Source organism: Carya illinoinensis, chromosome 4 (assembly GCF_018687715.1).
Source record: "Carya illinoinensis cultivar Pawnee chromosome 4, C.illinoinensisPawnee_v1, whole genome shotgun sequence".
NCBI lineage: Eukaryota > Viridiplantae > Streptophyta > Magnoliopsida > Fagales > Juglandaceae > Carya > Carya illinoinensis.
Genome location: NC_056755.1, coordinates 1,888,105 through 1,915,053, shown reverse-complemented (window position 1 = coordinate 1,915,053; position 26,949 = coordinate 1,888,105). Strand labels below are relative to the sequence as shown.

At 35.1% G+C, this 26,949-nt stretch overlaps 3 protein-coding genes and 1 pseudogene across 6 annotated transcripts; 1 reads left to right on the top strand and 3 right to left on the bottom strand.

Moving 5' to 3' along the window:
• Positions 1-1,446: 1,446 nt before the first annotated feature.
• Positions 1,447-3,555, top strand: LOC122307960 (annotated as a pseudogene).
• A 1,402-nt stretch (positions 3,556-4,957) lies between these two features.
• Positions 4,958-6,747, bottom strand: LOC122307959 (probable galacturonosyltransferase-like 10). The gene has a single exon (XM_043121092.1). The coding sequence runs from the start codon at positions 6,325-6,327 to the stop codon at positions 5,179-5,181; it is 1,149 nt and encodes a 382-aa protein (XP_042977026.1). The 5' UTR covers positions 6,328-6,747; the 3' UTR covers positions 4,958-5,178.
• Positions 6,748-8,822: 2,075 nt separating this feature from the next.
• On the bottom strand, positions 8,823-11,791 carry LOC122308152. Its single transcript, XM_043121341.1, has 3 exons — positions 11,505-11,791; positions 11,208-11,268; positions 8,823-9,959 (listed from the first exon to the last, which is right to left on the bottom strand). Exons 1-3 carry the CDS (start codon positions 11,574-11,576, stop codon positions 9,094-9,096), a joined length of 999 nt encoding a protein of 332 aa, XP_042977275.1. The 5' UTR covers positions 11,577-11,791; the 3' UTR covers positions 8,823-9,093.
• A 1,231-nt stretch (positions 11,792-13,022) lies between these two features.
• On the bottom strand, positions 13,023-22,987 carry LOC122307350 (paired amphipathic helix protein Sin3-like 2). Of its 4 annotated transcripts, none has more exons than XM_043120194.1 (24): positions 22,730-22,987; positions 22,517-22,612; positions 21,844-22,020; positions 21,566-21,752; positions 21,386-21,484; positions 21,126-21,284; positions 20,714-21,014; positions 19,902-20,038; positions 18,828-18,903; positions 18,711-18,740; positions 18,308-18,501; positions 18,060-18,214; positions 17,580-17,707; positions 17,245-17,499; positions 16,415-17,104; positions 16,156-16,247; positions 15,390-15,998; positions 15,198-15,298; positions 14,862-15,000; positions 14,639-14,791; positions 14,339-14,502; positions 14,009-14,120; positions 13,436-13,601; positions 13,023-13,336 (listed from the first exon to the last, which is right to left on the bottom strand). In XM_043120194.1, the coding sequence occupies exons 2-23, from the start codon at positions 22,591-22,593 to the stop codon at positions 13,467-13,469; spliced, it is 4,170 nt and encodes a 1,389-aa protein (XP_042976128.1). In that variant the 5' UTR covers positions 22,594-22,612; positions 22,730-22,987; the 3' UTR covers positions 13,023-13,336; positions 13,436-13,466. The 4 variants fall into 4 exon arrangements, with proteins under 4 accessions (XP_042976128.1, XP_042976130.1, XP_042976131.1 ...); XM_043120196.1 differs by having other exon boundaries at positions 18,840-18,903; XM_043120197.1 differs by having other exon boundaries at positions 21,844-21,997.
• Positions 22,988-26,949: the final 3,962 nt, after the last annotated feature.

Below are 26,949 nucleotides of genomic sequence, written 5' to 3'. Positions count from 1 at the left end.
CGCTTCCGACAGTATGTAGTATTATGAAGAATCCCAATTATAGTGACTTCGTAAGAATATGAGGACGAACCTAGAATCTTTAGGTAGCTGCTGAGGATATTTTAAAGGCCAAACGAGGGACCTTAAAGCTCACAACGATCCCGAACATCATCGGACTTAAATTAGCAATGAGGAAACTTTGGTTCATGATGTTCACCTGCGTGGTAAGACACATGAGAGTTTATGTTTTACCTAAACATTTAGGACCGACCAAATTAAATGGAAATGCCGGCATTCTGTGCTTCAAAATGGAGACCAAGCTACTCATGGGAACAAGTACCTATCTATCTATCTAATGACAGTATCCATTTACAGAGATAAAAAGTACAAAATCACATTAATTAATATTCGTGGTGCTAATTAAGCCGATGTGGGGCTGGCAGTCAGTCTGGCACCCGAGCTATACCCACCAGTACTTCGAGGTCGGCCCACTCCCTAAATTTCTGTGTTTTAGTGAAAGAACAATGTTTTAGTTACTAACACTTTACTACAATTGATGTATATGCTACTTAGATTGCCAATTTGCCATACCAACCATTAGATTCAAGTTAATTAAAGGCTACTTGGATACTAGATTATTCTTATGAGAATATTTTACTATTATTTTATTATTTTATCGTTACTTTTTATTTATTTTTTATTACTATTTATTTATATTCAATATTTTATCATTATTTTTTTATTTTAATATTATTCATTAAATATCTGAAATTACCTCATTATTCAAATATAATCTATAATTTAAAATGTAAAAGAAAAATTAAGAATAAATAAATAAATAATTCATGATGGGGCTGCAAATGCTTGACTACTAAAAACATAAAAGTACTAGCATTGGACTCATCAAATTTATCTTTAAAATTAGATAAAAAGTACAAATTTTTCATAAATACCAAACTTTCATATCTATAATTCTACATTGAATTAACCATTAGATTCATCAAAATAATAATATAATATTATTTTTTTAATAATAATATTTTTAATTTTTGTATTTATATTTTCTAATTATGCTAACTATATGGACATTAATAGTTTAATTTAGTACTTAAATAATTGATTCCCAAATAATTTAGAATAAAATAAAATAAAACCATTACTTATTAAAATTAGAATAAAATATTAGTTTGAAGGTGGAATAGTAAATCTTTAAATTTGAAGGAAGAGCAACAATTACTGTAACTCAAAACTTCTCAAATATCTATTTGATGAATCCAATGCAAGTTCATTTTAAATAAATTTATGGAAATTTGAAGATGCATTAGCTTTTGATAAAGTCAATGCTAATACTCTAAGAGATGAAAAAGGTTTGTGGTATATGACAAAAAACAAGATGGTGAGAGAGGGATTCGGGGAAGCCGTGAGGTGAGAGCAGCCCGTTGAGGCAGACATTACTCTCTTCTCTTCTCTTCTCTCAAGTTCATGGCCGCCTCAACTGCTTGAGCTCTCCTGATCTCTCGCTTCACTAACCTCTCACTCAACCCCCTCCTCCCCAATTCACCCCCGTCCTCTCTCTTTTCCTAACACCTCCTCCCATCTAGAAAACGTCGTCTCACCTCTTCAGCCTTCCTCGTCAGCTGCCTGATATCCGGCGCCGATGGAGGAGGTGTCTCTGACGACTTCGTTTCCACTCGAAAGTCCAACTTCAACCGCAGATTCTCTGTAATCGTGATATGCTCAAGCAAATCGAACCCTTGGACATCTCTGTTATCTCCAAGGGTATCTCCGATCCCGCCAAAGACTCCATGGAGCATACTATCTCCACTATGCTAGGCTTGCTCCCATCCGACCAATTCTCAATAACGATTAGGGTTTCCAAACACCCCCTCCGTCGCCTTCTTGTCTCCTCTATCATCACGGCGTACCAAACCACTCTCATTTCTCAATTTCAATAAATTTCGGAAAGTAAACCATCCAACTCTCACTAATAATGCATTGTATTGATGTTAGGTATACGCTGTGGAATGCGGAGTACCGGATATCTTTGACAAGGAACTTGGAGATTTCGACCGAGAATTCGAAGAATATGTCAAATTGTCAAGATCAGCGCGAGCTTTCGAATGAGGACAAGGAGAGTGAGGAGGATAGGGATACTGCAATGAGTATTGAGGATTTGGAGAGTAGAGGGCCTCAGGTTTTCAGTGGCTTTGTCGCCGGAGGCGTTAAATTATATTCAACGGTTGCAGTCGAAGTTGTCTGATGCAAAGGAGGTCAGTGATTGCTTTGTATGTTACATACTCCCGGAGTTGTTGGTAATTTGGATGCTTAATTGATAGAGGAATATTCGAAAAATGTTCTTCGAGTTTAGTGTGCACTTTTATTGGTACTTTACTTGATTTTGCAAGTTTCTTGGGATTTTTTAATCTTGAAGATAAGATGTACATGTGTGTAATCCTGAGTGAGCAAGACCTTATGGATCTCTCCATTTCATGGCTCACAAGCTCTTATTTCCTAGGTCTTTTCCCTATGGAAGACCTCCAACTGTTGGTTCCCTGATTCACTTCATGATTGTGTTTTCCATGATCAGCCTTCCATGTAGTTCATAAGCTTAATGAATTGCTAAAGTAACTTGCCGTTCGCCATGCAGTTTCCTGCTACAATCAATAATATGCCGGACTAGTTCTTTCAATCACGAACTAACAGTAAAGTGTGAATTTATATTAACCGGCTCAATTGAAGAAATATGATTTGTAGACGAAGAAGATTGTAACGTTTCATTGCGCCTCACTGCCTGTTTAGATGCCAAGGTGCTTGATAATCTCACTTTAAGCTGAACTGGTGTATTTTGTTTCAGGAACTTACTCCCCAGAAGTAGGAAAATTTGCAAATAGAAAATGGCAGAGGAAATTGGAACAATTTGTTAGAGTACTTGCAATCCTTGCATCCTGGTATGGTAATGACACAAATTCCTTTGCTAATGCTGTCCAGCCTCCCTCTTTTTTTTCCCCAGTCGGGTTTAAACTTGTACTACATATGAAATGTCTTCTATTTGTGATTGATATCTCAACTAGGTGACTGAATTATCCCGTTCGTCATCATTAGAAGTTGAAGAAATTATTCAACAACTTGTTCAAAATGTATTGAGTAGATTCTTCAAAGAGGAGAGGACTGAGAACCACGCAGATGGTGATGATGAATTCTGTGACAGCACAGGTGCTTCTCGAGATTACCTAGCAAAGCTGCTTTTCTGGTTAGTATTCTTCGCTTTTGGTGAATCGTAGGGAGTCAGCCTCATCGTGTCTTATATTAACTTGATCAATTCCTATCTAGAATCGCATGCTAAAGTTAACTTTTCCACGTAGGTGTATGCTGTTGGGACATCACTTAAGGGGCTTGTAAAGCAGGTTGCATTTGAGTTGTGTCGTTGGATTGTTGTGAAGAGAAGATAACTGGAAAAAAATGTACATTCTCTTCTTCTTCTTTTGTTTTGTTCTGTTTTAAATCTGTTTTCACCCTTTATCTGTATCAATAATTATCATTCAAATAAAAAACATGTAAGAGTACCGCGTTTAGTTATTATTGCTTTTACTTACGACTTAATTCGAGCCTGTGAAGCTGAGGCAACCCCGACCTTTCGCGCGTTGTAATGATCATTTATATTTGTTGGCCCTTTGTCATTAATTGCATAAGCTCTTCGGATTTTCCTACCAAACCCACTGTTATCTTCATCTCGTGGGATGTCTTCATTACTCTCCCTTCCCCACGGGGGCTTCTACCACTCACCCAGCCCCCAACCCACCTTAATCCGTGTCTATGGACTACATCCTTCACCTTCAAGGCCTTCCACTACATTCCTCAGCCGTTCCCCTGTTGATTTCAACCCTTTTACAGCAACAGGGATCTCTTCCTCTATTGATGTTTGAAACATGCAAATCAATTGTTCAACAAACCTACATCCAATGACAGTAGAAGCTCAAACCAGCAACCCGACCTGAATCGGCCCAGAACTCTTTCCGGTTGGTTTGGTTTTTGTAATTTGTAGCATAGTTGGTTTGAGTTGGTCGACCAGAGGGCGATAGTTGTCAAGTTGTGTAAAAAACTTCCCAACCCGATCCACGGAGCCCTAACTAGAACCACTTGGCAAAAAACTCACACCTAGGGTCGCATTTATAACGTCGGGTTCACAGTCTCATGCAGTCGTATGAATGACATATGTGATTTAGAGTATCCTCAGTGGCTTGGCCAAATTCATCTGCAAATTTAGCCAATATTAATACTTCTTTGCATTTATCTATTCCATCTAACTTCTATCCCCACATTGAATTAGCCATTCATTCTCTATATAATAATAAAATATTATTAAATTAATATTTTTTTAAAAAAATTATTTTTATCCCATTTTATAATTCTAACAATTTAATATTATTAATAATTATATTATAATTAAATTAATAGTAAAAAAACATATTTTCAATGGACATTTAATTCTTTAAATGAAAATGTAGAATATTTTAATAGTTAATTAGTGAATGAAATTGTAGAATATTTTAAATTGGTGAAATAAAAGTCTAGAAATGAAAGTGTAGGAGTGCGAAAGTAATATTTTAATTTGTAGATAATGAAAGTGGTTTTACATATTTAGCCAATTACTATAACAAAAATCTAAAATATTTTAGATTTGCCGAATCTAATTTGGGTCTTTTTTATACAAATAATTCAAATTTTAGCCGATATACTCAATGAGGATGCTCTTAAAGGTTGATGTGTAATACGTTTGTTTTTTAGGGGGAAATGCCTAAGCCATTGATAAATTGTCCGAGAGTTTCTACCAATTTAACTTCTTCTTTTTTAAACTTAATGGTTAAAGAAGCAGTTTTTAATAAGTTTGTGATTTGTAGAGCCATGCATTTGGACTAAAGTTCAACTAGTACCCCGCTGGTCCTAGATTTGTCACGAACGTATATTGTGCTGTTTAAACTTTACAGATAACATGTTTTCTGCTTTTAAGAAGCTACACTGAAGTATGGGGTTCTTCCATTACATGAGACAACTCACTGCCAAATTTGTTCTCAACCAAAAACCATTGAAAAAAAAAAAATCCGATACAAAATTTCCGCCGAGTTTGCTGGTTCTGTATATACATAAATGAATATCATATATTGATCGTATAAAGAATTTAAAGAATCGCATTATACTGTACTAGAAGAATGTGTGAGTCACTGTTGTTTTTACTTTGGATGATGATGGTGCTGAGGATGGTCTGTGGGGTTGGGGTTTGTACAGATCATAAGGAGCCCAAAGATAATCAACTGGGCAAGGTGTCCTCCCATCAAGCCTAGCCCATGGCTTCCCCTTGCCGCTCCAGTGCAGCAAACTCACAGGACCTGGATGCAAAGACCTGCAATTACTCACAACATTGTCCCCACCAAGCCCATGCTGATTCCACCTATGATCAATTGCCTCGATATCTCCACCAAAAACCAACAAAAATGGCGGAAGAGAACCCAACTCATAGATCCTCCTCTCTTTCTGAATTTCCATCCATTTCTCAATCTTTCTTGTGTAGTCGCCCTCTCTCCATCTCACCAAATCCATCACCATCACACCCGTGTTGAAATAACAAGGTGTTTTCCCTTCAACAACCTTGGCTAAATCAGGGTCGGACCAAAACTCATCAGAGAAGTACCTGGTGAAGTTTGCACGACAGTATTCGGGAGCCCCAATTGTTCTTGACCCAGTCAGAGGAATCCCCCACAGCTTCTGGATGTCGTCGACAACAATGACATCGGAATCTAGATAAATTACACGTTCAACGCAGGGTTCAATTATGTCGGCCAAGTAGCTTCTTGCATAGTTTAATGGGCTATCAAGAGCCTGACGAATGGAAGATGATATTCGACTCTGGACTGTACTTTCCTTGAAGATGTAAACTTTGTAACTCACGGAAGGGAACGTCGTCCGTACAATCCGAGTAAGCTCTGCTATATTCACCAAGCTAGAATCAGAAGCAATGAAATGAAAGAATATATTTTCAGGGCAAGAAGTGTGTTTGAGAATTGAATGTACAGCCGCGACAGAGCCTCTCAAGTACTGAAAATCGATAGCCATGGCGATGTGAACAAGTGAAGGGTCACAGACAGAGAGCATACTCTCTCTTGCCAGGGCAGCGCATTTGGGTTCGTTTTGGTACTCTGGTGCCTCAGAGAATTGAATAGACATGCCAAATCCGCCGTGTGATTCTTCTCCAACACATGTCGGCTTGGTCGGAAATGATCGAATTGCACTGCCAGACGATAGAAGCGTGGAAACCAGAATGGTCAAAGCATAAATAGCTCTAGGAAGAAACATTATCAAAATAAATATCAACTGGGTTGCTCTATTTCTTATGATGGAATATAAACCTTAAAAAAACCCAGACAATGGATGAAATGCAAGTGAAAGTGTGAAACTAGAAGGAGAAACCTGGGGCTGTATATGATCTATAGGATAGACACAAAACTTGAAATGGTCAAGAAGTGGAAAAGAAGAAGGCAAGAGACAGGCTAACGCTTCTGGTCTACATATATGATGACAGAAGCAGAACGCGGTTGTGGTGGGAATGTATGGCTGAACGAATGGGTAAATTCTAGGAATTTTCTTTATCATTTCTGCCAGTTGGACTATTAAATTTTCAACTCGGTTGGGTGAGCTTCTCCAAGGGCGTTGATTAGTCCAACTTCCCATTCCTCCTCCTCCTCCATTGAAGTAAGACATGTGACCACATGCTCTGCCCCTGTACAGATTCCTTCCATTTACGCGTTATTTACATTCATTCCCTCTAAATTCATCATTGTAGGCAGGCATGGCCGCATGAGCTGTGACCGCGTGCTTTGGACAAGTTATAATATATATATATGGAAAATTCTATATATATATATATACATACACACACTAGTAAGGGACAACGTACAATGCACGTGCCCCGTTGAGAAATAAGATTGATAAAAAATGAGAAATGAGATAACAAGAACCAAAAAGGGCACATAAAACTAAGTCATGGATCTACAAAAGTTAAAATAAACATAGTACAAAATTAAAAGAAGTGAGAGATTCATGCAAGTCAATGTTTTATCTAGTTACATAATTACAATATTGGGAAGTTTGATAAGAAAAGATTTTAAGGGTTTAGGCCGTTGTTTCATTAACGGGACTGATAGTGAGGCGTTCAATTTCTTTTAAGTTTTTAATGCTATTGTCCGAGTTGATTTATTTCTGGACTAAGATGGATGATCTATTCATTTTTCAAAGCTCGTGCGGCAATATTTTAAAGATATAGTAGATTGTCCTGTATGAATTAATGAAAATGTAGAAACATAGTAAATTTTTCTAAATTAATTAAATGGAATAGATACGATCTTTAAAAAAAAAAAATTACATCTATGGATATAAACGATTTTTAATTTTACATAATTTTTTTGTTTTCTAAACAAAGAAATTACTTTAATAAGTAGGCATAATGAATTATAGAAAAAAAATTCAACTCATCATCTCCTACACTATATACCAATATGTGATTTGTCATTTTTGTCATTTTATTTAAATATATATATAGACGTATAAATATGTGTGTTTACACATCGATGACAAAAATAACAAATCAAATATTAATGTGAGGTGTGAAGATGACGAATAACATTTCTTTATAAAAAATCATTTTAAATCTCGAGCTTTGCTACTCATCATCCTCACACACATACCGCACTTATTTTATTTGTTTTAAATTTTTTTTAGTTTTATTCTTCTTAAAATAATTGAATTCTTCCACTTATCATCCATATACCATGCATTTGGTAAGATAAAAAATATTGTGGTGTGTGGAGATAATAAATATAATTTTTTCTTAAATCTAATATCTTTATTTTAAATCTAGCAAATAATTTTTAAATTAAGACAAGAATTTTGAAATCTTCTATTTGTACTGTTTGGCTACAAATAATTTTCATCTCAAACACAAAATTCTTATATCATCATTACAACTTTCCTAAATCTCCATACAAAATATAATAAATAATTTAATTTTTTTTCCTACTTTTTCAAATCTCAAAACAATAATAATAATAAAATATAATATTTTAATATTTAATTTTAAAACTCAAAATTCTCATATGAGCAATCTCAGTGGCCAAGCAGAAAAAGTTCAAAATCATTCTAATCGAGGTATTTGTATTGTTATTGAACAAAATCTAATTCTCATGTAAGCTTCTTTATATTTTGAAACTCCAAAAATAATATAGTTTTAAAAAATTATTTTATTTAAATGATTTTATTTTTTTAAGAATATTATTTAATATTCATTAATTTATTTTATATTAAAAACTATCTTTATTTAGATGACTCTATTCTCTTACGAGATATTTATTAAAACTCATCATTTTATTTTATGACAAAAAATGTTATTTTTAGATTAAGAATAAAAAGTTTGGTCTTAAAATTTAGTCCAGTCTTCCCCTTTTCCTTTCCCCCACAACCCATTTGCGCCGTCCCCTCCCGTGACTCCGCAGCAAGCCTCCCTACAAGCTAGTGCCGCTCCGTCGATGGCACCACGAGCACGTCGTCGGCTCGCCTGCGATGAACCCCTCCTCCCTCTCTTTCTCTTGACATCTCCCTACTAATCTATTCCTTCCCTCCCTTGGGTTTCCTTCATCTCTAATTGTCATCGCAATCCACAACATCTCTAGCAGCGTGTGTATTAAAAAAAGGAGGTGTTGCAACGGTCAGACATCGCGTTGACGGTAACATAAAGAAGAAAACTAACTTTTTTTCAAGTCAAAACTGAAGAAAACACATAAACAGTATAGGAAACGTGAAGCAAAAGTATTAATCATACTTGATTGTTATATTTTCGATGTCTCTGTACCAACCCCCCATCAATGTATTCGCATTAACCTCATATATTTTCTACATCAACATACACAAAACAGAATACACGTAAAAATCACTCACTCCATAAAAGTCCAGTTCACTACTTGGGATGTTTCAAAACCCTATCAAAGAAACGTGACTACGACCTCAGAGAGAGAGAGAGAGAGAGAGAGAGAGCATGTACATGATCTTTCTGAGAAGAGAAACAGTCTTCTAAGGTCTAGTACTCAAGCTGCGAGAACGAGGAACTTGGAAAGGAGGGACCCCTTCACTGAAGCACATATCAGCATTTATATGATCATACTGCTTCCTGCAGCCTGGGCATCGCCCATCTGCCTCAAGAATCCTTTTGTGACAGAAAAGGCATAGCCGAAATCCACACGAACATGGCAGAAAACTGGAGTCTGTGATATCTAAATCCTCATAGCAGATGGGACATGAAGAAGGCTCGGGCTTGATGCTTTGCCATGCCAATGCGATGGCTCCACTGCCACGATGCCACTCTGAATTCATTGGAAAAGTGTGCTGCTTGGAGAGAGTGGGCAAACCCTGCGGACGGAAAGCATCATCAGGTCTCCATGCTCGACAATTCCCACCTGTTTCAGATACAGCTTTCCTGCCCTCTTCTTTCAACAATTTCGTTTCATGATTACTGCTAAATACTCCAGTATTTTCAGATTGAATCCTAGTTCCAGGGTTGTCGATAGAATCTGGAATTGGTTCATGCTGATTATCATTCACATTCAAAGCATCTGCAACAGCCTCCCAGTCGTCCAGGCATCCATCATCCTCTTCTACCTCGCTGGTGCTTCCAGAGTAACATCGACTGCTCGTGCTGCTGTTGCTGCTGCTGTGACCTAGACTCTTCCTTGAATCATTGTGATCCAAACTGCTTCCAATTGGGCTGTTCAACAGGGACTCCAAATCACTTCTATGGATGCCGGAGCCCTCATTGTCCTCTTTTCTTGACCTTATTCCCAGATTGTTCAGAGATCCACTCTGCACATTGGCCGTTCGCATGGCTGATGGGTGAGACTCACCCCTCCCAGTTGAATCCACTTTGCATCCTTTGTTCTTAACTGCAATACAACCCCAATTTCATTATGAACATATGAAGTAATAATTTCAGTTTAATCCGTTTTGCCTAGCTAATTCTCAAATCCTATCTTTATCACACATTCGTCTCCTGAAAACATGAAAGAAAGATCATAAAATCACTATTTTGTTTCAGATCTAGGACTGAGCTTATGATCAATAGAAGTAGAAAAGCTTCACAGGACACTGCATGAGAAATTATGACCAATCCTGTCTCTCCTGAATTAAGGCTATAGCAAAAGTTGTTTGAGACAAAACTTGATCCTCTATTTGATGGAGAAATTAGAGAGAAGAAAGGAAACAAAACTCAGAATTATGAAACCTGATGCTGTTAGGATTCGGTATCTCATACATCTATTAAGACAAAACCCTGTCAAACGCTGGTGTGAATACCTAAAGAGACCACCTCACTCTTAACGTTTTAAAGAATAACAAGCATATAAAACTATTTTGTCAATGCTATATCCCAAAAGTTATACTGCCAATCTTTTTCCCTCTATCATTCATCTACATCCACAGTATCTCCTACATACCAAACCATGTAAATCACAAATACATGAAACAGCCATCCTCTCATGCCTGGATTTTGGAAATTTGTCTAGTCTCTAGTCAACGTATACATTGAAACACAAAACTAGTGCCAGGAAAACAACTAGTGGAAAGTCATGTTCTTGGTGTTTAAATAGAGAGAGAGCGAGAGAGAAGAACTCATATCATTCAAGCCAATAGTGCAATCAAGAAATCATTGGATCCAAAAACACAACAATCTATAACCTGAAGATTTTATTCATTTTATACACACTTTTAAGTCTTTAACAACAAACCAGAGCACAGGAGAATTTCTCATGGATTTCATAGCAGATACTCAATTCATGATAGCTATCTGCATGATACATTACTCGCATTTTTTATTATTGAAGTGAGATCCACACAACTATGCTCTATAAAATATTAATTCTTTCATACAAGGAAAGATACATCGCTCAGAGAGAGAGAGAGGGAATAACAAACAATTCATTAACTCAACTATTTGTAGGGGGATAAGGAGAAAAGAAAAGTTCCGTTTTCACACCAATTCTTCAGGAACGAACATACCGCAAACGTATTTTTTACTCAAATAACAAATTAGATCGGTGCATTCGAATCGTGATTAAAAGCATAGAATAAAGAAAGATTTCTTAACAATTACAAAACCGAACTATTTGAGGAGAAATAAGAGATCAAAGGCGAACCTTGAGAAAGCCACTGCTCACGCCTAACATCGAGCTTGCTCTGCTTCAGTTTCTTGTTCGTCTGCAGAAACGAGAAAAATTCAGGCACATAATTAAAGACACGCGATTAACCTTCAATTTCGTTGCCGGAATACAAAGGAACATGAACACGAAATGAAATGATAAGATACCGTAAAAAATAAAAATAAAAGTAATAATATCTTCTCTCTTTCACGGCATTTTCTAGGCAACCAAACAGAGCATCATTACCACACACACACACACACAAACACACACGCACAGGTTTTTGAAATATACCCTCTTTTTCTTGCTGAGTTCTTTGGGGAGAACAACAGGGGCGGGAGAGGCGGAAATTGATTCGGAACCCATTGAATTTGTGTCGAAGAAGAACAATGAAATGGATTGGCAAAAACCCTAATTTGATGTATCTCAAAGAGAGAGACAGACAGAGAAAGAGAGTAGAATGGAATTGAATTGGAACGAAATGAACTGAACTGATTTGACTAGAGAAGGAGACAGAGGTGGGAGGGATAGGGAGGGAGTGGATATTACAGAAGCCCTCTCTTTGCGCTCTCTCCCTCACTCTTCTATTTTTTCGACGCTACCATTTTACCATAATGCCCTTGAAATCTATCCGATGTAAGCTGCAGGTGGTAAGGGCCTTTTAGTAATATAGGAGCATCGTAGTTAGCCTGTTACGCTATTAATCTAAGTTGCTGGCCAGGCAGAAATGGCGTGAAAAAAGAGGCATGCCGAACGTGGAAGCCTCCCAGTCGAGGAGGCTGTTCGTGTATACGAGGACACGTGGACGGCTAGATATCACAAATCCGATTAGCACAATCAGGGCTTGGGCCCCGCGGCCTCTAACTTGTTCCTTATTACTACCGTCTTTTGGTTGGTGGGTCCTTGTTGCTGGTGGTTGCGGCCCAAACTCTCTGCATGCTCTATCGTGTTTGACGCAAACACAAAAGAAAAATCTGAACCAATTCAAATCGTACATAATAATAATAATTATTATTATTATTATTTTTAAAACAATCTTCTTGCGGACCTTTAATCCGTTTAGTTAAAAGATAAGATAAAATAAGATGAAATATTTTTAAAAAATTTAGATAAAATTTTATTATAATATAATTTTTTAATATTAGTGTTATTTAAAGATTTTAAAAAAATTAAATTATTTATTATATTTTGTATGAAATTTTATAAAAATTATAATGATGAAATGAAATATTTTAGATAAACAAATGAGTTATTTCATATCATTAAAACAAGTCCCACAATGATAAAAAAAAGTACATTTATTTTAATTTCTTTTATAATTATAACAAGTCTCAAAAAATAAGTAATCTATTGAGGCATTTCCAAATAGTAAATCTGGTAGTTTTTTCTATCTTCAATTACATCAACTTATGTAATATATATTTAAGCGTTATTCTATTTTCAAGATGGTATTGTATATACAACACACCATCAACGTCACTTGAATGATAAGACTTGATTTATAAGATTCAAATATTTAAATTTATCTTTTAAATCAAATTATGTCATGAAAATATAATATTTCTATTTTTAATAACTTATCATATCAATCCTTTAAATAAAATTATTTAAATCATCTAGCAATGTAAATTGCAACAATGTAACAAGAGATGCGAATTATTACTGAGAAAGACCCATCAATGATACCTTTTATGGCCTCCTGATGCCAAGACAGCTACAGCTGTCTTGGCATTGAGATAATAGAGCAAGTTTTAAAACAAGATTTTATGAGTTATAATTCTAATTTCCAAATAATAATAATAATAATAATAATTAACCGGGTCACAAAGCTGAAAGATTTTTGCTATTTCCACATATCTTGTATCCACCTCTAGGCCCATGGTTATCATATGAAATGTGAATTTTGCTATTTCTTACGGAAGAAGTGTTCCTATCTACAAAAAAAAGAGCAATAACATGATTTGTACTTGTGCATCAACGCTATTTACATTGGCTTAAATCTCACATTTGACCTCACGACATACTCCATTTCCCGAGCCATTCCCTTCAATTGTCATTTGGCAAATAAGTGTACAAGAATGATGTTCCCCAAAGAAGCTTTGTCTGGGTTTCATCACACCAATGACCTAAAACAAACAAAAGCAGGATGAGTCTCCAAGTAGTATGTTCAAAAGCACCCAAAAGTTAACTCTGCCAGAGTTAAGCAGTGCAATCTCGATGTCTACCTCGAGTGTCCAAGTGGAACATAAAAGACTGCTATGATGATGACAAGAATCTGTGGAACCGTTGTACTCTTGCCTCGGCACGGGTCAAAGACGTGCCTCTAGATGAGTTTCTTCTATTCCTTCTAGGTCGGAAGAAGAGATCCTCTGTGTCCAGAACATAGGAGATCTGCCATGTGATAATAAATATGAAAAGTGAAAACCAGCAGAAGCAAACTGCACGTGCATATACATAAGGCACATAATCTCTTCAGTTGTAAAAAGGAAGAATCAGACAAAATTTTTCCTATGGAACCGCCTCTAAATATCCTGTTGTAACCTACCTAGATATTAATGATTCCAATCACTTTTAAAAATGTTCACTCTTACTTCAATAGACTTCCTATTTCAAATCATAACAGCCTGCAATACACTTCTTTTTCCTTAGGAAGACAGCTTGAAATACTTATTTCTGCCTAGTGATCATTTTGAAGCAAACATAAAAAAGCAATGTAACATTAAAATAGAGCAATATCAAGTGACACGCAAGATATATAAACTGGAGTCTTTGTCAGTGGTGCTATTTCCATGTATTACCTTTGACGAATTGCAAGCTATCTTACACTCCAAACCACTGACTGTATGGGTACCTTCCATGGCCATGCATGAAGCAAAATATTCATCTACGCTCGCATCTGTTTGCTTGTTTCTGCATAAAACAATATGCAACAAGTTACACCCTTATTTATGCAAATATCAATAGTAAGCAGCAAGTTACCCCTCGATCCTAGACAACATAAAAAAGTTTTTTCAACAGGATCTCATTTGAGAACCCAAAACAATATCGGTACCCTTTCATTAGTTTCATAGGAGCAATGAAAAGATAGATTACTGAATTGTGTAAAATCTGAAATTCAAGATTACTACCTTTGCAGCATAATGCCACGTGGCTCCTTTTTCCCAGGAAATACTGACAGATAATCGTTATGCAGATAAACTGCAAAATTAGGATCCATGGAAACTGCAAACACCTCAGGCTTTTGACTCCCACTGTCCATCAGCTGGATGGACAGCCGGGAGGTGGCAGAGGACTGCAGAAAGGACAAAAAAATCATATATATGCAAAACCATAGTCGATGAATTGAAGCAAATCCTACTGGGTGCAATTAATATTTCTTTTTTGGCGGGCGGGAGGGGGAGATAGGGGGTTAAGCACAAAGGACTTACACATGCCAAACGATATACATTTTCCTCATGAAGGAGGACACGTGCATTTTCGTAATATACAGAATCAATTAACTTCCCAGGCTTCCGGGATTTTTCGTAGTCGTATAATTGAAGAAGCTTATTGTCTACCTCATCAGTCGCAACAGTTTGAAGCTGCAGCAAGAACAACAATTCAGACCCTTTGCTGTTACCAACGAACGAAGTCGAAAGAGAAGTGACAAACCTGTTTGACTAATTTATAGATTAACTTGTCCAATGTGAATAACACATATGAATGGTTTCCAATGATAGCTCGGCATTCATCCTCAAACTTTGCATTTTCGGCAGATCCATCAAGCAAATTGTACAGTGCACTCATAAATCTGCAGAACACGTGTATAATGCAGCCAAAATTATTATGCGTGAGCATTAACAATTTAAATAAGAAAAATTCTACTCATTATCCCTACACCACGCACCTGCCTTTATTTTTTATTTTTTATACTAAGCAGGTGTGTGGGGTAAGGATAATGAGTAGAAGAACTCTTTAAATAGAACTAAAGATGTAGCATTAGAGTACCTGGAATAGAGATTTGGTGAACTAGCATCATTTGAAATTTTCCATTTCATTTCAGCAGCTGTCGAATTCATTTTTGCCAATAAAATCCTTTCATACAGTACCTGGTCAATTCAAAGTGGATAAGCAGCCTCAAACACGCTGAAAAAATAAACAAATACTAACAATGAACATTAAATAATAAAGATTTCTTACTTGATGAAGCCTGAAAAGTACATAAAAGTTGTCGTTTCCATAAAAAACTCCAGAATCTATTCTTTCTTTGTCAAGAAATGCCTCAGGCACATGCTTTGAGAGAGGCTTCACAGACAAAAGAAACCGTTCTGAAAATGGCAGCTTGCCATCCCCTCCAGCAACATGTCCACCAACCATCCCCTCTGCCTCACCTTCACTCTCTGCCTTACCATCAGCATCATCATGATCAACATCTTCCTCCTCTTCATGCTCATCTCTGGAACACTCATCACCACCAGACTCACTGCCTGAGGCATCTTCACCAGCCTCAGAAGCATTTTCACTGTTTTCACCGTCTCCATCATTTTCTCCTCCAGCATCCTGACAATTTATCTCTTCTCCCTTCCCAGCCTGGTATTGCCTACTTTTTTTAGCCTTATGCAGAGCCAGTTCAATAGATTCTCCAAAGACAACAAAATTATCCTCCTTAAAATCACCACTAGGTGATAACTCGCCCTCTTCTTTCTCAATTTTAGAGGGTCTAGTAGATGCTTCATGAGATCTGTTGAGATTGGTGCCTTCGCTAATCAATCCATTTGTCAATAAAACGAGTTTGGGACCAGCATCTCCCTGAAGCACCAAAGAGAGGCATACGAACATATGATAACCGATAAACAAGCACCCTCTTAAATGTCAGCAGAAAATATATATGTATATATTATATATATTAACGATGCAATATGCTTTGGCTGAGGCAAGAAAATCCAAGACAGTAAACAACTCATACCTCAGATGAAGGTACAACAACAGCATTAGCTTTGGATACAAGGTCGTCTTGAATGACAGCGTGAAGTAGTCTGGGTGGAGTTGCACCACAACCTTGGAATTCAAGAGAGAGAGAGAGAGAGAGAGAGAGAGAGAGAGAGAATCTCTGTATCATATAACTAAATCAAGCAAAAAATTCCCAAAAATAACTGGGCCAAATCAATCAAATACCATAGTCGAGTGAAAGATATGAACTTTGGAATTAACGAATAAATACAGACCTGGAGTCACCTCCAAGCTGGTTTTTCCATGACTAATTTCTGCTCCAGTTGCAAAAGATGCATTAGATTTGGCTATTTGTTCACCAGAGGCAATTTGTGCAGTTAATCCTGACGTTTTATCAGTCACATTTTTATCCTTCTGCTCTTTGACTGGCCAAAGAGTATTACAATCAGCATCATCTCTACGGAAATTATTGGCGTTGAGATAATTATTTTCTTTAGCCAAGTCCCCATTTGCCATGGTCCCACAAAATTTTGCTAGTTCTGACAAAGTGCTTTCCATCTCATTACTACCAGCTTTTGGTTGCTTAGAATTCATCATAACGGCATCACCACCAGGACTTCCATCACTTTCTCCTATGCTCGACACAGTACAATTCATAGGATGAAGCTTAGATTGTCCAACATCTTCAGTACCCTCTATGTCATGAGGCCGAGAAGGAACACCTAATATTGGCTCTAAGAAGGTCGTCCAAAGCCTCATTACTTTATTCACCTGTTCTTTTGTTGAGCAAACCTCTTCACATGAGTATTGGACAAGTTTATACAAGTCTTCATGAATGCTGATATCAGAGTATTCAAAATCCAGATGTGTAACTACAAGTTGCCTGTTTCCAGCAGCAATAGCCAGAAGAAAATCATCCTCTTTTTGCTTTGTCTCCCTCAATTCCTTGATCTCAGCTACCAAAGCTGTGTATTAAAAAACGAGGAGCTATTAGACTAGGAAAGCCAATGCAACAAGTTATAAGAAGAAAAAAATATAAGCAATCCCATTATATAAAAATGTAACATTTGCAACAGAAGATTTCTTGGTATCAAAGCTCACTCACATTTTGTGCTCAAGTTCTTCGAATCTTGTTGCTTGAAATAGAAGCTGCGGTGATCAAGTGACTTGTAGTGGTTTTTGGCATAGATTTCAGCCCAAACCTTGTTAAAATCAGTGCGGCAGCATGTCCACTCCCCTTGTTTCTGCTTTAGGCGGGTTAGTATGACAGGTAGTGCAACAGTGGGATTTTTTCGCAATATATCCACTACATCAAGCCCATGGTCACCATATAAACGTTCAATACACCTTAGATTTAGAGCTGTAATGAGTGAAAAGGGCCAAGGGAGTTAGAAACAAACTGAAGGATAAAGCTCAAACGGTAGGAAGTAAGATACAAACCTGTGAAGTGATCTTCAATACGGAAAGGAGTCTCCAAATTGATGTCATTTTCATTGACACGGTTCAACAATTCCTCCACACGTTTAGCAGCTGAGCTGACAGACTCTAACAACATGTCCAGCTCAAATCTAAATTTAATGGGAGAAACAAGATACCATCATTACATGCCAGAGAATTTGGGAAAAAATCATTATCAAAGTTCCGTCCTTGGAAAGGTCAAAAACAATATCCAGTAATTGCAAAACCCAGATAATGCAATATATAAGTTAAGTGAAGAACTACTTCAGATCTCAAAACCTTATCCTCAAACTACTAGTTATCTATATTAATAAGTAAGCACCGTAAAACTCAAATGCCACCACAAATATAATAGACAAAAACACTGAATTATACATTTAGAGAAAAAAAAAAGAAAAAAGAAAAAAGAAAAAAAAAAAAGAAATCCAGGAATGATCAAGATCCAGAATCAAGTCCTTTTACCTATCATCTTCACATCTGAATAGGCTTTCTTCATACTGATTTCTGCGCATATGTTTAAAAGAGTAGTCCTCACTTCCGGAAGTCACCGATACCCAATGATCATTCAATACTTGAGCACCAAGCTCTGACCTCTGACTTGCAAATGGTATTGGATACTGGAAATTGATAAGTACCAAAGAGTTAGGCACCATTAAGGAAGTAACTTGATAATGTCTATTAGGAAGCATAGATACGAAATAAACTCATACATCATCTGGCAGAAGCCTGTAGCTGGGAGTACAACGCTCACAAGTGGAGAGGTCAAGCTCTTGAATGGATTTATACATATACTTCTCTCTATATCTTTCCTTTTCTTTAGCTCCATCAGTTTCACGCTTATGCTCTTTATCCCTGTCCTCTACCTTTAGTGATCTGGGAAGATGGCCATCATTAGACAATGATTCTGCAATCAACAGTTCAGCTACATCAGAGCTTAAATTTTTTTTAAGAAAAACTCAAAATTCTTTGAAAATAATCATCTAGCAGATTAAATTAAGTCATTTAAAATATTAACATAATCCTCTAAACACAAATATTGGAAGGTGCCAAGAAAATAATGAAATCTTCAGTAATATGGCAAAGAAATAAGGAAAAATAAGTCGTTTTACGTACTTTTACCAATAACACCAGCAAGAAACCCATCTGCAAAGAAAATACTGATCAGAAAAAACCTCATAAATAAGGAACCAAGAGACAAGAACTTAACTAATGGCAATATTCAACAATTACCAATATTCTCACCGCGGTCCAGTAAATCATTAAACCCATCCATAAGATCCGGATATTTTCCAAGTAAATCAGTCACCTGATATTGACAAATATTGAACCAACATGAATTCAAAGAAGTGACAATTGCATTTTTCATTAACTTGCCAGAAAATTTCAATCTATCTGATTTCAAACTAGAATGAGAGGAGATGGCAGTTATTTCACAAAACAATAGCTTTATGCTTATACAGACATTCACCAACAGTTTGGCCCAAAGCTCATCTCTACATACACGAATTAGAAAAAAAATGTGAGAACTTTAGTTCAGCAACACAATTGTAGATTGTCAAACATATAAGAGCAATCTTCTACTCTATTACTCAAGTACAAAACATGTTGGTATACACCAAATTAATTTAATCCTTCTATAGTTTCTGGCAACATAATTTTTAAAATTCTAGATGAACAAAACATTTTCCATTGGGTAGTGGTTGATATACTCTGAGAAATGCAAAAACAGAAAAATAAGTCATGCTGGATTTAACAGTTTGATTTACTGAGCATTACATAGTATGCGATTGTCTAGAAGAGAATTTGTTTATAAGTAGTCTAAGAAAGATGTAGGAAAGCTACACCGATTGGGTGGGACATTATCTGACATTTCGGCATTTTACGCCTATTTATGCTGCTAGACAGTTAACATTTCGGTAAAGTGAACAAAAATGAACAAAAAAAAATACAAAAAGAGACACCCAATTACTTTGCATAGTTTAATGACATGCTTTGAGTTTGTCTCAGGATTGAAATAAATTTGGCCAAGTCCGAACTAGTATCAGTTGGAGTAGTGAATAACATTGGCAGCTATGAATCCTTGGCTATGGGGTATCATCACTTCCTATAGAGTATTTGGCTCAGCATTGGGGGAATCATTCAAGGCGAAATCAATTTGGGATGGTGTGTAAAAAAAGATGGGATAGCATCTCCCAGGACAAACCACAGTGAATTATGTGCCTAAGTGGTTTTAAACGACCAGAATAATTGCAGAAAACCGTAAGACATACCAGATTTGCTTATAAAAAAAAGTGTAAGACATACCAGAATTTGTAAATCACTCCTTTTAATTATTCCTTCGCTATAAATATTAAGGCACTTCAAAAATGCCTGGTAGTCATCTGAACTTCCCAATTTCTCCTTAACTTTGTCACAGAAAATGAATCCTTGGTTGCACGTATCTGGAATGAAAAGTAAGATACAAAAATTAAAAAAAAAAAAAAAAAATCATGAAGCTGACATACATATGACTATACCACTAATAGCTAAATTTTAGGAACAGCTGATACCTTTAATAACTTACTCTCAATTATTAAATAAAATTTCTTAGTGTTTCAAAATCCCTATTAAATATCATATTAAATCAGATTAACAAATATTTCCTCCCCTCACATAAATAAAAAAAAATCCCCAGTGAAGTTACAAGAAACTCAGCAAGAAAAAACAAAGTAATAACAAACCCATTCTGGATGACATGAAAGAAATTTCTTTCGCATGTTAAGGATAATCAACATAAAGCCCCTATGAATTGGCTACGTCTAAACAGCTGTCACATAAGTTTGCACACACCTCTGCTTAAGCATAATGGTTACTCTTTTTTTTTTTTTTTTGGAATGGATGTTAGGGGATATTTCTTTCTGCATAACTTTTTAAAGAGAAGTATCAAATGGATTTTGACATTGACTAGTACAGCCTATGCTAGCCAAAATAACGACGATCGATTATTAATTAAAGAAAATGCAGTATATATAACAAGCATATTATGCAAAGTGTAACAAATTGACAACAATTAAAATGCATAAAATTATATGTGGTGGTAGCTGTGACTGTCCAATCAAACAGCATTACTGACTCACTCTTTAAAGTACCTCTGTCCTCATAGGAAGCATAGTTTGCACTCATTCCAAATCCTTCAATTTTTCTGGCTGATTTTCTTTTGTCACCGAAACGCTGCGAGGCGAAGTCCCTATTATTATCATGATCGGGGTCTCTTTCATCCTGATCACCGTTACTCCTATCTTTACTGTCCTTTTCAGCACGTTTCCTCTGCTCCTTGTGCATTTTTACCATTGCTTTGTCATCGGCCAGCTCAGGATTATCAACACTAAGATCACCATTGACATGGGAAGTAATAATCCTATCCCGTCGAATACGTTGCTGAAAAAAAAAATAGTAGTATTTTTGCTCACTGTTAAGAATCTGTGAGAAGATATAAAAGAAAAAAAAAAAAAAGGGAAAGGGAAAGGAAAGAAAGACATAAAAAACAACCTTGTCCATATGCATTTGCCGCACGGTTGGTGTGGATGAGCTCCGCTCATTGATACGCAGAAATGAGTTTTGGAGACGTGGAGCATTATGTGCAGAATCTGGAAGAAATCTTGTGAATTCATCAAGCAAATCCGAATGATTGTCAAAAAGTGTGGCAACCTGTAAATGGATAAAATAAAACCCATTAAGAACACTAAAATTACTAACTCTTCAAAAAAGCAGAGATGCAAACAACAACCAGAGCCAGAATGTATAGTTACCTCATTGTAAACCTCACTTATGTCTTTGTGCTCCTTCCGGTACATATTCAGAACGTCCAGGAATGTTTTATACACATGTTCATCATTTTGAAAGCGTTTCTGCATGAATTAAATTCGTCATTAATCTGCAAGGAACCAACATTTGCAGCTGAAATTCCACATAAAAAACCATTTTTTCACCTTTATTTTGTTCACAAAGCTGATAGCTTCTTGAAATTCAACCGTCTTCTTCGGTGGAGGAGTCTCATCTACATCATGAATGGTTATCTCATAGCCCTTTGGCAAGAAGGTGTTAAACCCTAAAATCAAGTTATCATGCCCTTTAAATAATTCCTTTACTCTTGCAATGACACCGACAGTGTCGGTTCTGCAAGAAACAAAAACAACGGCTTTAAAATTTAGCTTTTAGATACAAAATTCCTTTAATGAAAGACAATGCATAGATTCAATACATCTACCTTTGCGCCTTAAAATCTTTCATGACCTCAAGGAACATTTCATATTTTTCCCTCTGGTCTTGAAACATGTCCTTCACTTCCTTAAGATATGTCATGGCATCAGTAGTTGTTAGTTTCTGCGAGGTACCGCTAAGACCACCTCCTCCTCCAACCCCTGGGATTTGAGATTGCCCATTGCTTTACATACAGAAATTTGCATTGCAGATAGTTAACACAGATACCTAAGTAATTACACGTGGAAAAAATTCATTCAAATATACAATCTACGCGCACCCTTTAAAGGCCAAATGTTTTATGGTTTTCTACTAAGGCTGGGTCAATTTCGACACAAGAATATTTACAGGAAAACTTTTCCCAAAAACTCGAAGCCATTTGTCTCAATTAACTCCAAATATTAGCTAATTAAAGTGAATCAGATAACAAGCCCCGGGCAAATTAACAACCAACATAACAGAAAAATCACAAAGCAAAAACATTATAGGTAAAAAATACAGAATACAGTATAACTACCAACATGATCAAGTATGTTTGTACACACCCACCCTCAGATAAAATAATTGTTAGCAAACCATACAAAACTCAAATTTCTAATGAAAAAAGAGAGAGGGAAAAGAAAAAAGAAAAGCTTACAGAGAAAGAAAACGGAGCGATAGATAGAGAGAAGGAAACTTACGAGTCCGCACGCGAAGAACCGAATGGCCGCTTGAATTGAGAAGGACCAGCGTAAAGGTCATCTTTTAATCTCTTCATCTCCACGAAACGCAACAAGCTAATCCACCACGAAATCACAAATCAGCATAAAATGAAGAAACTAAACCACAAAAGGCAATTCTAGAAATCCCGAGAAAACAAATAAAACAATAATAATAAGAAGAAGAAGACTAACTTTCTCTATGGCTCAAAGATTTTCTCTGGAAAACTATGCAGGCAAAAAGAGTGAGTAGATCTCTAAGGAGACGAGGAAAAGTTAGTTCAGGTACTTGATCGCTACGAATAAGAAAAGGAATAAGAAGAAGTAGAAGAAACATATAAATAGATGTGAGGAAATTGATGCTGAATGGGAAGCTTTCGGCTTTGGTTTCGGTACGTGAGACTCCGTGTCGCAATAGGCCTAAGGATGCGCCTGTGGTTTCAACTTTCATTGTTTGTTCAATTGTTTTAACTTTTTAAAATTTTAAAATACTGAGAGCCTGAGTCTGGGCCTGGGCCGGGCCTGTGAAGTATATAAGAAATTTTTAGTATTATTTTTGACATATTTCTTAGCTGATATTACTTAATAAATAATGTTATACAACATTCTCATATTTTATTTTAATCTCATTAGATAAGACATATTATATTTATCATTATTGGATCATTAAGATTCATATAATAATAAATATTTAATAATAATAAATATATCACATTATATATAATAAGATAATAATAATTTATAAAATTTTTCTTAATTAAAACAAAATGTAGCATATAATTCAAGAGAAATGAAAACGAATGTGATTGAAAAAAGTCATGTCAAAGAAAATTAAGGACATGAAGGAGTATTTTGCACGATAAATTTAAATAAATCCACTCTATCCATGGATAATTAATATAAAGTATTAAACATTTGTATTCGCATTAATTTTGAGGCGTGAAAAATAATTGATATTTTCAATTTAAGTAATGCTACATATAGTTGTAAAGTGCGTAAGTATTACGTAATCATTTTAAAAAAAGTATGGTCTAGTATTAAAAAATTATTTTTTGTTTATGTGAGTCTTATATTTACTCATATTTTTTAAATAAATTGCATAACACTCGTGCACTTCATGATTACAAATATTATTTTTCTTTCGTTCGGTTCAATATTCCATCAAAAGAGCTAAGTTCATCATGAACATACCAAACTGATGTATTTGAAAAAAATTAAATACATTTATATAACATGTTTAGAATAAATCCATATATATATATATATGCATTTTCAATTTTTTAGTTATATAATTTTTTAATAAGAATTTATACAAATCTCAATTACACAAGTCTCATGCAGCCCTTTGTCAAAAAAAATAAAAAATGACCCCATCATGAGAAAATTAATAATAAATCATTTTTCTTGACCTATTTTTTTTTAACAAAAAACTTCCGCTAAGTTTGCATAAGCAAAGCAGAATTGGATTTAAAATATAAATTTTAAAATTTAAATTATACAAATCAAATCTAATTATTTAAATAACATGAATAGTTTGTTTTATAGATCAACTTAAAAATATAACAAGTCTATAAGTTTTAGATCTCTGAATGCCACCATAACTTTGCCTGGAGGATTCACCTTTTATTTTATTCGAAGATGAGTGTTGATCGGATCAAGCCGCCGTAGTCATCTATTTTCAACAAATTCTGTTAGTCTTGAATGTAGGGTTTTCTCTTTGTTGTTGTTTGTTGCGATTTCGATGTCTCCGTGTTTTGTTTGGTTTTGATTTTGGATTTCGTTTAAGAAAGTTCATGAATTAAAAAAAAACAAAACAAAAAATAAAATAAAATAAATAATTATGGTTGATGTTTGTTGGTGGGGGATAAAATGAAATAGAATACGGTCCACTGGAAGCCTACTATAAAAAAAATATATATTAAAAAAATGAATTGATAAAGCTAAAAAATAAATGTAAAGGTGACTTAAAACAAGTAGAAATAAGAATCAATATTTTAGAGAAGGAAAGGGAATTAGAGGATCTCTATAAACTTGGGCACTTCTATACAATTAACGGGGCTCTCATTACATGGACTACAATTTCTTTAAGGTGGGTCTACACCCACTATTGGGGGCTCCCGTTGTTAGTTTTCACTAAACTATTTTTTATTTTATATTATTTTTTAATATTTTTAAAAAAGTTATAATATTATTAAATAATATTTTCTTAATTACTGAATAAAAAAAATTAAAAAAATAGAGGAGCAAAGCCCCAAGCGAGATCCCTAACTTTTTCCATTTCTTTAATCTTATTAATTTTATTTTTTTTTGGTTTGTATTGAAAGTTATACGAGATCATAATAAACTGTATACTCGCCAAATATATATTTCTCTCCCAAAATTCAAATGACGTGTATTCAAACTTATATATTGAATTACGTGTTTCTATTTTTATTTATTATTAATTTTATAGATAACTATACATGGAGAATTGGACCGTATTATTGGACTCTAACGCCTCTGAAAATTGCATAAACAGTTGTCAAGAATCAAAATCGGTTGTTGTACGAGGTGCTAACTATATTTTATCGTGAAATACCTTAAAAATTAGAACAAAAGATTCAAAACCGACGACAAAATGGCAATATTGATAATCTATAACGAACATATGGATCATAAAACGGGAATTTCGTAAAATAATCAAAATATTGATGGAACGTACAACTTCGGTAGATCGCATGGCTAAAGTTATTCGAGATATAATAATCTTCACATAAATACAGACACATTAAGCACATGGTAGTGTTATTTGACAAGACCGCGAGACTGTTGTGCTTTTTTGGGAGGTGGGCATTTATCCCATGCTTCCGGTCTCGGTTTATTACAGGTGGTCAAAACTCTATTATTTACGGAAAAAATGATATGTACAGTAGTTAAATATATAAGTGTTATTTAAATTTTTAAAAAATTAAATTAAAAAAATAATTTTTTAATAATAAATTTTATTAATATTGTACAGTATTTATAGACTTTATGATTATGTCTAATATTACTATTATTTACGTGATAGATTTGGATAGGGTCAAATCTTACTTTATTAATTGGACCTATCAATAATAAAAGGTTTTAACGTTTGTTATTAATATATTATAGTGTTAGTTTTGGCATTTGATGTATGTTTTGGAGCGAGCCCGGACAAATTCCCCATAATCGATACAAAAACCAGAGCTTATTAATCATTTTAGAGAGGCACGTTTATAAAGTTTTGAGAGTAGTGTTAGGCTGTCATTCAGAAATGACCACAAGGCTTGCTACCTAGCATAAAATGAGATTTTTTAGTCTATTTTTCATTTTTTATATTTAAATATATTTAAATAAAAAAAATATCTATATATTAAAAATTGCTTTCTTAATTATTAAATAAAAAATAAATTAAAAAAAAATTACGTGAGTGGTCATTTTGAGCAATACAAATAAGGCCACACGTTATCATTTCTGAAGTTTTGAAGACTTTGATTAACGCAAGACCATCTTGGCCTCTCAAAATCAGATAGATGCCTATGTTGACCATTCAACATGTCATGTATATTCGAAAATTCTGATTATTTTTTAGAATTAAACTGTGGTTATGATCAAAATAAAACGAACCCCAAAGCAAAATTTTGTTTGGATTTTAGATATCTTCTTCTCTTCGGGAGGGCATTATTTATGCCCCTCATAATGCACTCCTCATAGTCAGATAAAAGCATTATTAGCTAGAGCATGTGCTACATTGTTTATGCCCCTAAGAACATGCCTAATAGACCACTCATTGACCCTCTGTAAAAGAGAATTTTGACATTCCTTATTATCAAACAATCTGAATTTCATCCCTCATTAACACTATTAATGGCCTTAACTATAAAAAGAGCATCTCCTTCAAAAACCACCTTCTGCATCCCTAATTCAATACACACAAGTGTAATTTTAAGTAGTGCAATGGACTCCCCTAATTATGCATAAGGAAACAGGCTTATTGAAGATCTACAGGTAGCTATAACTCGACCATCACAATCTATGACTATCACTCATACTCCAAATTTGCACTAGTGTTTATCCATTACAGCATCTCAATTAATTTTGAACATACCAGATGGTGGAGCTTCCTAGGTTTGCACAAGTGTTCTACTATTGTCTACTTGATCTTGGGTCTTTATCATTGCACATCTATAATCCTCCATTATGTTATGAGACTGGAATACTAATTTCTCAAGATAACTGTTGCCCAGATGACTAACACAAGAGGGGGGGTGAATTGAGTTGTATTAAAAAAAAATAACAATTATAAATCAAATATATAATATAAAATATAAACAAAATATGAAATAACAATAAATATAAAGAGTAAGGATAAGAGAGAAGCAAACTCAGTATGTTAACGAGGTTCGGCCCCACTG

Bases quoted from the DNA above. Each gene is read 5' to 3' on its own strand.
- LOC122307959 (XM_043121092.1), bottom strand. From the start codon at position 6,327: ATGTTTCTTCCTAGAGCTATTTATGCTTTGACCATTCTGGTTTCCACG.
- LOC122308152 (XM_043121341.1), bottom strand. From the start codon at position 11,576: ATGGGTTCCGAATCAATTTCCGCCTCTCCCGCCCCTGTTGTTCTCCCC. The intron at 11,269-11,504 runs GTATATTTCAAA...TCGTTTCTGCAG, and splicing joins AACTCAGCAAGAAAAAGAGG to ACGAACAAGAAACTGAAGCA. The intron at 9,960-11,207 runs GTTCGCCTTTGA...GTTGTATTGCAG, and splicing joins TGAGCAGTGGCTTTCTCAAG to TTAAGAACAAAGGATGCAAA.
- LOC122307350 (XM_043120194.1), bottom strand. From the start codon at position 22,593: ATGAAGAGATTAAAAGATGACCTTTACGCTGGTCCTTCTCAATTCAAG. The intron at 17,708-18,059 runs GTAAAAGGACTT...CATTAAATTTAG, and splicing joins TTCAGATGTGAAGATGATAG to ATTTGAGCTGGACATGTTGT. The intron at 14,792-14,861 runs GTTTGTCACTTC...TTCTTGCTGCAG, and splicing joins TCTATAAATTAGTCAAACAG to CTTCAAACTGTTGCGACTGA.